The sequence below is a fragment of the Thamnophis elegans genome, chromosome 15 (genome assembly GCF_009769535.1).
Source record: "Thamnophis elegans isolate rThaEle1 chromosome 15, rThaEle1.pri, whole genome shotgun sequence".
NCBI lineage: Eukaryota > Metazoa > Chordata > Lepidosauria > Squamata > Colubridae > Thamnophis > Thamnophis elegans.
Genome location: NC_045555.1, coordinates 38,739,276 through 38,753,556, shown reverse-complemented (window position 1 = coordinate 38,753,556; position 14,281 = coordinate 38,739,276). Strand labels below are relative to the sequence as shown.

Below are 14,281 nucleotides of genomic sequence, written 5' to 3'. Positions count from 1 at the left end.
TAATAAAATAAAATAATAAAATAAAATAATAAAATAAAATAATACAATAAAATAATACAATAAAATAATAAAATAAAATAATAAAATAAAATAATAAAATAAAATAAAATAATAAAATAAAATAAAATAATAAAATAAAATAATAAAATAAAATAATAAAATAAAATAATAAAATAAAATAATAAAATAAAATAAAAAATAAAATAAAAAATAAAATAAAATAATAAAATAAAATAATAAAATAAAATAATAAAATAAAATAATAAAATAAAATAATAAAATAAAATAATAAAATAATAAAATAAAATAATAAAATAAAATAATAAAATAATAAAATAAAATAATAAAATAAAATAATAAAATAAAATAATAAAATAAAATAATAAAATAAAAAATAAAATAAAATAAAAAAATAAAAAATAAACATTAAGAGTGATAACTGTTCAAGCCTCCCCAGATTGCTCCCATATACCGCAGCGAGTTCATATCACCGGGAATCCTCTTCCACCCTGGCAACGAAACCGTCGCTTCGGATCTAGTGACAACCCTCGTCGTAAGTGATGTCAAACTGTTGGCTACCCTGAAGAGAACAACTCCAGAACAGAAGATGCTGCTGCCTCTCCACCCCTCCCCCGCCCTCCCTCCCAGCTGGAACTACGCGTCCCAGAATGCATCTCGGGGCGGCAGGAGGCGGTGGGCGGAGCGTGCCGTCCTACGAGTAGGAGCGGAAACAAAAGACCCGTCGATTGGGAGCGGAGCGCGGCACTTCGGCTCCGGCCTTAACACGCCCCGCGAGCGCCCGCCCGCCCGCCCTCCCCCTTCCTGGAGCAGCCGACGCTCTCCTCCTCCTCCTCCTCCTCCTCCTCCTCCTCGCAGCTTCCCCCACGCCACGGTCCGCCCGCATTCCCCGCTGCCCATGGCGCTGAAGCGGATACAGAAGGTGAGCGCGCGCCCGGATGGGCCGGGCATCAACCCCCCCTCCCCCCCTCCCTCGTCGGTTGGGAACCGGGTGAACTTGGGCCTTGGGAGGGGGGAGGGGGGGGAAGGCAGTTGAGACTGGGGGGGGGGGAACTGAGGGGAGGGGGGGGAACCGCTTTGCGTTTCGGGAAAGGGGCGTCTCTCTGAGTTGTGTGAGGGGGGGGAAGGACACCGGGACCCGGGCCTACCCGAAAGGACTTGATGAGGGCGAAGGGGGGGGGGGAGTGGGAGATCTGAAATAATGACTACTAAACCCCCTCCCCGCTCTTTTTTTTAATTTATTTCTATTTATTTTTCCTCTTTGGGGAGGAGGCAGGTTTCTGGCAGTGGATTTGGATCATTTGGCAAATGATAGAAATCTTCCCCCCCCCTCCCGAAAAAAGAAACAAACGCTTTTCTTTTTTTGATATATTTTTTTATTTTGTTTTATTTAAAAAAATATACATCTGTCTTGTGTGTGAACAGAGTTGGTTCTGAGTGTCATTCGTATCAGTCCAATTCACAATAACAGTATTAGCCATCTCTATCCCGTTTATCAAATTTAAGTAATCCTCATTACAGTGTATATTCGTTCTCCTTTTCTTCTTTTAAATGTAGTTTTTATTTTATATATATATATATATATATGTGTGTGTGTGTGTGTGTGTGTGTGTGTTATGTTTGTGCTGATAAATAAATAAAGGGAGACTAGTATAGATCTATTTCAAGCTATTTAGCTCTCATCAGCTAGCCATACCCTTGCTGGGAATCAAACCTGTGCTCTGTTGCCTCTTAGGCAGATGTGTTAACCATTGAGCTACAGAGCTCGACTCCTTATCAGCCAGCCAGGGTGAAAGGTATATATTTAAAGTCACAACCCCTGGTATGCCCAAATATGGGAGGAAGGTCACACTTCCATTCTCTGTCCTTCGGCTCATCACAAGAGACCATCCAGACAGAAACCCAATATTTTTTTACTGTTGCCTTTTTGTTACATTTGTTATGTTTGTGCTGAAAATATATATATACTCATACACACACATACACATATATACACACACACACATATATACACTCACATACGTACGTACGTACATACGTACGTACGTATGTATTGTGTGTGAACAGAGTTGGTTCTGAGTATCCTTCATATTAGTCCACATCACAATAGCAGCATTAGTCATCTCTATCCCATTTATCAAATTTAAGTAATCCTTGCTGCTCGTTCTCCTTTTTGACAGGCATCCTTATTTATATTAAATCCTCCAGGTTTTTTTTAGGGAGAAGGGTCATATAAGGAGAAGAAAGGATGCATCGGGGTGCAGTTTTCCACCACCCAGGAGAAAAAGAAAGCTTGTCCATAGAAACCCTTAGCACAGGGGTCTCCAATCTTGGCAACTTTAAGCCTGGCGGACTTCAAGTCCCAGGATTCCCCAGCCAGCTGGCTCCACCAGGCTTAAAGTTGCCATAGTTGGAGACCCCTGCCCTAGCAGGTGAAGAGATTTAGAATGAAATAGAATGCTTTATTGGTCCAGTGTGATTAGACACACAAGGAATTTGTCTAATAGAGAAATAAATGCTTGTTTAATAGAGTCTCTGCTGGGGTCATTTTCCCTCCTGGTTAAACGTTGAAGCACCCAGACCAGTCATGGTTCCCCCCCTTCCCAAGCAATGTTGTTCAGGATGCTTCGCGGTAGAAATCGAACTGTTAGTAACAGGGTTATTTTTAATGTTCCATTGCTGTAGGAAATGTCTTGCCCTTCTTGGGTGGTTTGAAAAGTTGCAACTGCTCCCCACATAAAATTACAGGTAACCCTTGACGCATAGCAGTTTGCTTAGTGGCTGTTCAAAGTTACAACTGCACTGAAAAAAGTGACATGACCCATTTTTCACAGTTAACGACCTTTCCAGCATCCCTATGATCATGTGATCAAAATTCAGATGCCTATCAACTGACTCATACTTAGGATTGTGTTGCTGTGTTCCAAGATCACATGATCCCCTTCTGCGACCTGCTGAACGAGCAAAACTATCTTGACCCCTTCCAGTCAGGCTTCAGACCCGGTTACAGCACAGAAACCGCTTTGGTCGCATTGACCGATGATCTCTGGAGAGCCAGAGATGGAGGACATTCCTCCATCCTGGTCCTCCTTGACCTCTCAGCGGCTTTCGATACCATCGACCATGGTATCCTTCTGCGACGACTGCGGGAGGTGGGAGTGGGAGGCACCGTGTTGCGGTGGTTCTCCTCCTACCTCTCGGACAGGTCGCAGTCGGTGTTAGTGGGGGGGGGCAGAGATCGTCCCCTAGGCCCCTAACATATGGGGTGCCTCAGGGCTCGGTCTTATCCCCCCTACTATTCAACATCTACATGAAACCGCTGGGAGAGATCATCCGCAGGCACGGGATCAGATACCATCAATATGCGGACGATACCCAGTTGTATCTGTCCGCCCCGTGCCAACTCAATGAAGCAGCAGACGTGATGAACCGAGGCCTTGAGGCCGTTATGGACTGGATGAGGGTTAACAAGCTTGTACTCAACCCAGAAAAGACCGAGTGGCTGTTGTGCTTCCCTCCCAAAGATTCGACCAATATTCCATCACTCAGGCTGGGGGGTCAAATTTTATACCCCTCAGAGAGGGTTCGCAACTTGGGAGTCCTCCTGGATCCACAGCTATCGTTTGACCACCACTTGACGGCTGTGACCAGGGGGGCATTCGCCCAGGTTCGCCTGGTGCGCCAGTTGCGACCCTACCTGAATCGGGAGGCTCTCACAACAGTCACTCGGGCCCTTGTGACCTCTAGGCTGGAATACTGCAATGTGCTCTACATGCGGCTGCCCTTGAAGAGCATCCGGCGACTTCAGCTAGTGCAGAACGCGGCCGCGCGAGTGATTGTGGGTGCACCTCGGTTCACCCACATAACACCTATCCTCTGCGAGCTGCGCTGGCTACCTGTCGATCTCCGGATGTGCTTCAAGGTGCTAAAGCCCTGCATGGTAGTGGATCTGGGTACTTGACAGACCGCCTTCTGCCAATTACCTCCCTGCGACCAATTAGATCTCATAGATTGGGCCTCCTCCGTATTCCATCGGCCAGCCAGTGCCGGCTGGCAACTACAAGGAGGAGGGCCTTCTCAGTAGTAGCCCCGACCCTTTGGAACGAGCTCCCCGTGGAGATTCGTACCCTCACCACCGTCCAGGCCTTCCGCACAGCCCTTAAGAACTGGCTAGCCCGTCAGGCCTGGGGACAAGGATAGCCGCCCCTCCCGAATGATGGATGAATGTTGCTTATTACTTTTATTATATGTGTCTACGTCATTGTTTGTATTCCCCCTTCCTGATTTTATGTGAGCCGCCCTGAGTCCCCTCAGGGAAAAGGGCGGCCTACAAATGTTAATAAACAAACAAAACAAACAAACAAACAAAGTCAATGGGGAAACCAGATTCATTTCACAGCAGGTTTACTATCAACTGCAGTGATTTTACTTAACAACTGAGGCCAGAAAGGGCATAAAATGGGACATAATTCATTGAACAAATGTCTCACTTAAGAACAGAAATTTTGGGTTCAATTGTCATAACTCAAGGACTACCTGTAGTTTATTGCTGCCAGCTATATTTTTAATTTTGGAAGATTTTTCCTAACACTTTTCCTGAGTAAGAGAAAAAAAGTTGTTTCTGTGCAGGCCTTTATTGCATCTTAGTAAACATACATATCAGACCTGGCTGGGTTGAAGTGTGTTATAAGAATGCTTTGCTATTATTTTTCAAGCCTTTTGTGATGTTCTTGGGAAGTGCATATGGGCAAGCAGTTGGTAGGTTCCCCCCCCCCAAAAAAAAAAAAACTTGGCAGTTTTCTCTGCCTAGCAGGGCAAGTGTAATTGTGGTTTGGCATAAAAGGATGTGATTATGTGTATTCCACTTAAAGGTGAAGACAGTCTGTCTTACTGCAGAATTGATTGGAATAATTTGCTTCTGAATGCCTTATTTGTCAAGTAGACTTGCTTGTATCAATTCTTGGAAAATTTCTGGTTTTAACTGGATCTTTAAAGAAATGACATCCTTTAAGACTACGCTTGATTAGTGTTAATTTTAAAATGTGAGAGGTTGATTCAGATGTTGTAATTTGTTATTTCTGGTGTTAGATTAGGGAAGATGAGAAGGAACATCTAACGTCTTAGCAAAAAAGAAAATGAAATCGTAATTGATGACATTAGCAATGGGTGTCATTTAATAAAATTTTATTTGCAAAAGTAGACAAGGAAAAATTGCAGAAAACCGTAATTACTGTACTCTGTTCCATCCATGGGCAGTTGGTTTCATTGTTTTAATTGTTGAGATATATTTTTGGGTGAAGATTTGAATCTCTGTTCATAAAATCACCCTGTCATCTTCTCTTTCTGGAATTCACAGGGAGAGAGCTTTGAGACAAGTTGACAAGTTGACTACCATAGGAAATAGTATGTTGGTTTAATCATACCTCATTCTTGCAATTCTTCACTTCATGGGAATAATTTATATACCCACCTTGAGTAGTCAGTTAATTAGAAAGGCAAGGTTTAAATCAAATTACTTTTTAAAAATAGAGTGCTTAGGGTATGTTACAAGTTATATCAAGACTGAAATCCTAAGTGCCTTTAAACAAGCCCTATTATATTAAGGATTACACATGTTTACATCTGTCATATATTCTAATTAAGGATAAGCAGCACTGCAACTTCTGAATGAATAATAGGAATTAAATGTGCGTTTTTTAAAAAAAATTGAAGCCTAGACTGGGGATACTGGGATAATTTAATATTATAAAAGATTATTTAGAGATGTTGAGACCATCTAGTTGGTGGTATATTTGTTTGAAAATGTAGGTGTCAGAAGTTTCCCCCACTTGCCTCTATTTTTCAAGTAGTCCATCAAATGGTTAGAAAGTAACAGTCAAAGGCCCTCTCTGGAAATGTTTCCCATACCCCAGATGTGTTGTAACCAACTTATTTACATACACAAAATGTACTTAAGGATTTGATGTGTGAAACAACTATCGTCTTTTCTGCTTTCAGCATTAACTTTGTGTTTCTAAATGTATATATTTTATATAGAGATATTGATGAAAGTTTTGATTTAATATCTGATTGATCCAAAAACTTATAGAAACTGAGACTTTAAATCAGCATCATGAGATCTTTGGGGCTATGATTTTTGTTATCCTTAGATACAACAAGTACCGGCAATGCGCTCTACATGGGGCAGCCCCTGAAGAGCATTCGGAGACCTCAGCTTGTCCAGAATGCAGCCGCACGAGCGATTGTGGGTGCACCCCGGTACACCCACGTTACACCTATCCTCCGCGAGCTGCACTGGCTGCCTATTGGTCTCCGGATACGCTTCAAGGCGCTAGTCGTCACTTATAAAGCCCTTCATGGTATTGGACCTGGGTACTTGAGAGACCGCCTGCTGCCAATTACCTCCACTAGACCGATCAGATCCCACAGATTAGGCCTCCTCCGAATTTCATCCGCCGGCCAATGCTGATTGTCTACCACCCGGAGGAGGGCCTTCTCTGTGGCTGCTCCGGCCCTCTGGAACGAGCTCCCCGTGGAGATCCGGACCCTCACCACCCTTCAGGCTTTCCGCAAAGCCGTTAAAACCTGGCTGTTCCGGCAGGCCTGGGGCTGATGAGTTCCCATCCCCGCTCGAATTGTGTGGCTGTTGACTGCTTTTAAATTGTCTCTGTAGTTTGTTTGTTTGTCTCTTCCTTTTGTCTGTATTCTCTCCCCTTGGTTTGTTAGCCGCCCTGAGTCCCTCCGGGAATAGGGCGGCATACAAGTGAAATAAACCTTAACCTTATAACCTTATTATTGTGTTAACTAAGCAGGTAACATTTAAGAATTAGATAACAGTTGTGTCTTTAAGGCAGATAAAAATATTTGTAAGGAATTTCAGCTTTATTGAATCAATTGATCTATCTCCCACTTGATTCATCCAATTTACATCAACTAAACAATGATTGATAAATAAAAATATCCTTATACATTATGTTATTTAAATGTGTATTATTGTTGTTGCAAGTGTACTAGTATTTCTTCCAGTCATTGATATGGAAGAATCTCCATATAGATGGCTGGAGCTTTGTGAAGATTTTGGGAGAGATTAAAATCTCATTCCCATTACCCTTCTGATAATTGGTATTTAACCCATATTTGAAGTTTTTTTCTTTTTTTTCTTTTTTTTCTTTTTTTGGAGGGAAGTCAATGACTGGACAAATGTCAGTCGTCTTGATCACAAAACTGTAACTGCAGTTTGGCCAGGTATCTGTATATACCATGAGTAGCATATTTGAAATTGGTGTGGATCTACTGGAGTTCCTAGCTAAATAGTATAATACTGTTTTTGGTTAACCATTCAAGTTTTTTTTTTCTATCTTAAAAATATTCCCAACCTCCAATAGTTTTATGTATTTCAGCTTTCTGAAATCATCTTTATGATACCAGTTTCAGAGACAACAGCTATGTTGATAGATGACAAGTGAGCGGGAACACTGATGCTAGGCAATGAGAGATATAAATATATGTAAATGAGGAAAATGACTTTGGATTGTAGCATAAACTGATAGATTGAGTATCAGATGTGAAAATTTGTGAGTCTGCCAGCACTATAACAGTTTAATCCTTGGACCTGACCTGTTACCTGCAGCTTGCCAAAGAGATTCCCCCCTCAAATATTGAAATATATACATTGACATTGATTTCTTTTCTGGCACTATCTGAAATGGTATAGATTCTCCTGCTTTAGCAGGGGGTTGGACAAGAAGACCTCCAAAGTCCCTTTCTTCTCTATTCTGATTGATTGTTCAAAGAGCATGTTTTTCCATATCTAAGTTTTGGGTTAATCTTAGTTTTTCATTTAAACAATTGGGATTTCAAAGGCTAAGGCAGTGGTAAGTAGGAGAGGCATTGATGATCAGGGCAGGTTAAGGAGAGTGCACAGGGATGCTTGAGAGGCATATTGTGGATTGGGAAGGGTGCATAGAGATATGTGAGAGATGTGGCATTAATCAAGGTGTATACATGAGTGATCCATGGGTTGGGGAAGGTTGAGAAGAGTGCATGGGTTGGAGTAAAGGGGTGTGCAGGAGGTGCTGTGTTGATTGGTGAGGGTGCCTGGGCATCTGCCACTGGTGTTATGCAGGTTGGACAGGCGATGTGAGGTTATGTGCAGACAGTGTCCGAGAGGCACTGTACAACTTTGGGAAGGAAGCTGGGGGATGCAGCATGGATTGAAGAGTGTGCACAGGTGACCCGGGTGAATGCAGGGGTTGGGGGAGAGTGGATTAGTGGGAGAGATGTACTCCAGCAAATAACAGTCTTCCCTGCCAGCTTCCTTTTTACTTTCCAGTGATGCTGGCATGGAAAGTTGCATATAGCAACGATGTGATCATGGGGTGTTTAGCAAATGATTGTAAGTGTGAGTGGGTTACTAAGCATTCAAATTGCAATAATGTGACCACCAAGTGCTGGGATGAATTCCAAACACTAGTTGTATCTGTCATTTAGTGCCATTATAACTTTAAATAGTCATTGAATGATGATTGTAAGTTGAGGAATACCTATAGCTGCTTTGAGAAGGAGTATTTTGCTTGCAGCAATCCCATTTAAGAAGTGTCCCTTTCTTAAACATTTGCAGAACATTCAAAAACCTAACAGAAAAAACACTTCTGCTTCTGATAAAGTCTCAAGTTAGTCCAGAGAGCAAGAGTTGCTGGATTTGAATTGCCTCCTATGGTGCTTTAAAGTGGAAACAGAGCCAAGGTTCAAAAATGTTATAGTAATTAAATATTTAATTGACATTGAGGGGACATGGAGGTTGGAAGCTTAAGGAAAAAAATACCAATACATTTTAATATGTGTTTTAGGAAATCAAATGAGATGGATTCTTTGCAGCATTAGGTTTCAAATATTGCAAACAATATTTATACATTTACTGAATTATATTTCTACTTAAATATTCTATAAAATTAAAATATATTAAATATATTTATACAGCATTCAGAGTTCAGTTACGAATTAAACTTAGCAATAGCAATAGCAGTTAGACTTATATACAGCTTCATAGGACTTTCAGCCCTCTCTAAGCGGTTTACAGAGTCAGCATATCACCCCACAGTCTGGGTCCTCATTTCACCCACCTCGGAAGGATGGAAGGCTGAGTTAACCTTGAGCCAGTGAGATTAGAACCGCTGAACTGCAGATAACAGTCAGCTGAAGTGGCCTGCAGTACTGCACCCTAACCACTGCGCCACCTCGGCTTGTAGATGTATCTAATATATGTAACAAATGACAGATATTTACTTGAAGCATATATATTCAAGTTGTATTGTACTGCAGATCTCAAAGATCTGAGAGTTTTGTGAATATTCATGACCTTTTAATAACTTGATTTACTTTTATAGAAATTTGAAGATGTGTTATATTAAGTCAGAGATTTGTTGATTTCTCCTCACGAAATCAGAACTTCAGGAAAAGAAAAACTAACAAAGTTTATAACAGTGAAACCTTAGTTGTTGGCTACACATATCCTGAGTTCTGCTATTAAGTAGCTCAGCTACATAAAATCTTATGGCATAGTTTATTTTATTTATATATATATATATATATATATATATATATATATATATATATATATATATATATATATATATATATATATATATATATATCCACAATTTAATGAGACTTCAAAAGCAGGTATCTGTAAAAACTTTGGAATAATTTATGTCTTCAACATTTAGTGAGTAATTCTGGTTGGAAGAGATTATTCAGTTGTAAACTAGGTGTGCATATGTCTACTATTATGACAATTCTTTGCATATTTTTATATTTAGAAGTTTTAATTCATACAATTTTTATACTAGTTCATAATTCTAGCCAATTTATGCACTTTTCTTATTTGCTCTCTTCCATATTCATTTCTTCCATATTCATTTTTTCATTGTTGTCCAATAAGATACCAAAATTTGTAGTTTTAATTATTAAATATACATATTTCAACTCATTTTTATTTATGTACAATTTTGAACATACTGCTCACAATCCTCAGTAAAAATGAAAAAAAAAGTTAAAAACCAATTCATAACAGCTAGTACCTCTAGTGACAACATCCAATTTCAATAGATTAACCTGCCATCTGACACTTTGCAAAATGGCTCTGTCTTTAACATTTCCAGAAAGAAAGAAATATAGTGTTATTCCAGAGTGTAGTAGCTATTACCAAAAATTCTGTCTCTCATCAGTCTCTGAGAGGGAAGATACCCATAATATCCTCTTCCAGATTATTAGCAAATAAGAAGGGCAAGTTGAACTTTAACAAGACAGTCCTGGAGATACCTGAGAGTCAAGTCATACAGAGCTTTATAGCCCAAAACCAGCACTTTGAAAAACCTGGAAACATTTGCAGTACTTGCACAATTGGAGCTGTGTGGGTTTAAAATCTTCCATTTCTCAGTAGATGGGCTGTTGCATTCTCCACAAGGGCAGTTCATAGAAAATGTGTTACAGCAACTCACTCTAAAGGTGATAAGGACTTGAGTTGCTGTCACTAAAGGCATGTAGAGCCCCCTCTGGGGCCTCATTTGAAACTGGCTGAAGACATCTCTGGCAGTGGCTTTAACTGAAGATCCAACAACAGCTGTCAGACTAAGAAGTTTGACTTACAGATCTTCTCGTAATGGAGACTTCAAGACTTCAATCCCTTCCAAAGTCAGTACAACAGTTGATTCCAACCTGGTTTTTTAGACGAATAAACATGTCCATCTTGCTTCAGTCAGTTTCTCCTCATACAGTGTCCTGCAGCTTGGATCAGGACTCTGCTGCATCTCCAGCCAGGGATGGAAACAAGATTTACAGTAGGATATTATCAGCATATTGATAATATATAATCCCAGGCAGCAAGTTTTCTCTCCCAGCATCTTCATATCAGGGGTGGGTTTCTCGCCCCGTTCCAACCGGTTGGAACGGGGCTGGCGGCGTCCTCGTGCACGCGCGCAGCGCATGCATGCATACTAGCGTCTGTGCGATGCTCCAGCTGCTCCTGGAGGATCGCACAGGCACTGTATGCGTCCTGCGCATGCGTGGAAGCGCAGAACTCTTCAAAACCGGGTAAGGAACGCGGGTGGGTGGGTGGGCCCTTTGCCGTTCCCGGAAGTTACTTACTTCCGGGTTCGCCGACCAATCGGTTCGCGGGGACCGCCGCGAACCGGTTGAAACCCACCCCTGCTTCATATAGATATCTCTTAAAAAGCAAAGGTGAAAGTCAAGCTTCAGGTGAGTCCTGCTGCCAACTTGAATGACCCACTCAGGAAGGAATAGTGATCCTACTTCCAGTCCACACAAGTGGCCCCAAAAGATGCTCTCGTCGATAGTATTGACCAGAGTAAATGATGCAGCTTGTTCCATCCTGAGGCATTAATGCTGGCCAAAAGGACCCAGGCGATCTGCTATATCTAGGGAACTCTACAACAGGACTTGGACATCCCAATAAACCAGACTCCATTGTTGAACCCCATATGGAGATTGCAGCTCATTTTTTACCATCGCAGAGCCTCCTATGGTCTATTCAGCCCAGCAACTTTGACACCATTCAGCATCCATAGTTTTGTCTGGAAACCCTTTTCTGAAATTCTGTTTTAAACCTTTAGCCTGGAAAATAATAGTTCCAGAAATACGCAGATAACATAACAAGGTTGTTCAGTGCAAACTCAGCTTGTACTTAGCTGACTGTCCTATTGATTTCAGTGGGCTTTGCTGTTTTACTTCAAGTGTTGATACTTGTACTTGTACTTGACGCCTCTTCACCCATCGTGGGTATAGGCAACTTCCATGGAAATTTGACGCCAATGGGTACGGCGATCCATGGAAGCTGTTTCGGCTGGATATACCCAAGGGGGCGCCAGTCCCAAGGGTCGACAGAGCCCGATTGGTGGGAACGGGGGGCACCACATGAAGGCCGGGTTGTCGTTTGATAGCTGAGAGGCTTTGCAATAGGCGTTGCAATGTATATTTTGCGTATCAGCTATTCTTGCCCACCCTTACCAACCCAAGTGTTGATAATAGTGTGGGGTATAATAAAATCAACTGGCAGTCAGGTGGAAAAAGGAACATTTTTGAAATGGGTTATCAATAGCTTTCCTTGTTCAAATTTATGGGGTTTTTTTCTTTTATCCATTAGAATATCGCTGTATCTTCCATTAAACTACCTGTTGTTTTGGTTTTGTATTGAAAAGTAAATGTTATATTTTATGTTTTGTTTTGCTAATTGTTAGTATATTATTACATTTATTTGCTACACTCTGCTGTTATTGTTTTTTTGCTGGTTATTTACCAACTAAATATTATTAAATAATATAAGCTCGTAATATGGAAGCTACCTTCTGTGGGTTAGCATGTGGCGAAAACTCAGTTTAATAGACTGGTTCATACAATATGTGAATTTATAAACTGTTCAGAGTTATGTAAGTTTGAGGGTGACTATTAGAATTTAAATAAATAATTGACTCTCTTGGTTTTGTGCCAGGAGGGAACAATCTTAGTAATTTTTTTAAAAAATAATTACCAATACCAATAGGAACTCCTGAAACAACTCACAAATGTGTTTTCCAATGTAATAAATAATTTAAAATTAATTTTATGGCTTCACAACAAGGAATTGCAAAAATGTTGAACTAGTATGTGGCCTAAAATAAAGTGATTCCAGAAGCAGGGCCCCCTTTTTTCAACATTCCTTCCCTTTGTTCCCAGCTGATAATTACATTCAAATTGATTTTGGTTACTACCTTAGAAAGAAAAAAAAGTCTTATTGTATATCAGGCCTCTAATGTGGCAGTTACATTTGAGAACTTTTCACTAGTTCTATTGTGTTAGTAATACACTTGCTTTTAAAAATGATGACTGTGGTGAATTTTTGCAATTTAATGCTGACCTGATTTCTGACCCACCAAGTCAGAAAATTCACCAAGTAATTCCAACAGAGACTGATTAAGGTTGTCCTTGCTTTAAAAGACCATTCACTCAGCAAGTTCAAAGCTAGTGATGCTGAATGAATGGTACTTATACTCAATCCCCAATGTTATGACTGTGATCAGCACTTACATCACCTACTTGCTATTCCCACCCCCTCCAAACTGTGCCCTTTTGACCACCCTGCCCAGTGGCATTCCTTGGAAGTAGCGGCAGTGCTGGTGCTGCTGAAGTAGGGCTTTCAGTACTGTCAGCCAGCCATGGACAACCCCAGGCTTCTGAAACTTCATGAGAAGGCTACACAATTTGGAGAAAGGTGGACCTTCTCAAGAAATTTTGGAGGCCTCAGATCCAACACATCATGATAGTGGCACATGCAACCTTTGGAAAAAGGCATGGTGCAGATAGCAGCTGCCTGACGTAGGGCTAGGATGGGCACACCTCTCAGCAGTGGGAAGAAGGTGGCAGCTGGGTGCAGCACAGCCAGCAGAGCTCAGGTTGGTGAGGCTTTGTGCTGTGATGTTGGAGTGGTTGGCCATGGGCTTGAGCTGGTACTCCTTGATGCCAATAGTGGCGCTTGGGGGTGTGAGGTTGGGGGCTTTTACTTCAATTCTGCTGCTGCTGGGTGCCCACCACTGCTAAGAGTATAGAGTGGCCGCAAGGAGGTTGAGGTGGGTGGTAGGAATTCAAAAAGAGGCAGTCCCCTTCGTTACCAAAATTTGGGGCGGCAGGAGACCAAGCTGGTAAGGCTGGAATTCAGGCTAGTCCTTGCCTAATGACCAGTGGGATTCAGTTAATGATGGCAATGGGAGCTGCTGGGATTTCTGTTGCTAAATTGCACAGTGATGTGATGTGCTTTTCAATTATATCAGTAAGCATTGAAAATATTGCTCCCAATTACTATTGTTAATCGAGGACTAACTGCTATTTCTGTTTGGTCATGATAGGAAAACAAGCAAGTTGCATGTTTATTTTATTTCTATAATAACCTTTCTCAGGCAAAAATTCCAAACTAAATTTTCAAAAGGAAAAGTTCTAAAATAATAAAACTAACAATTCTTAAGAAAAATAATGAAATTAAAAGCAATATTTTTCTCCATAGTGAGGGGAGAAGTATCCAGGATGGGTTGAACTTATCCTCTCGTTGATTGGACTGAGTCAGATAAGCTCTTGGGATACGCTCCTGGTCCACCAGGCACCGCCCAGTTATCGACTCAGTCCCTCAACTGGACAGTTTGCCGTCCTGGATCTCCGATAATTTTGATGAATTTTAAGGAAAGAAAATGATAATCATCTCCTACAGCAACAGCCACAA

The 14,281-nt window shown here is 41.1% G+C and overlaps 1 protein-coding gene across 3 annotated transcripts in view; it reads left to right on the top strand.

Annotated features, from left to right (window-relative positions):
* The first annotated feature begins 725 nt into the window (after positions 1–725).
* UBE2D1 (ubiquitin conjugating enzyme E2 D1) overlaps positions 726–14,281 on the top strand; it is a 40,568-nt gene continuing 27,012 nt past the window's right edge. Inside the window, exon 1 of one of the 3 annotated variants that reach the window (XM_032232059.1) lies at positions 726–940. In XM_032232059.1, the coding sequence (XP_032087950.1) occupies positions 917–940 (24 nt within the window). In that variant the 5' untranslated portion in view covers positions 726–916. The remainder of the gene's footprint in view (positions 941–14,281) is intronic. The other 2 variants (XM_032232060.1, XM_032232061.1) reach the window with 2 other exon arrangements.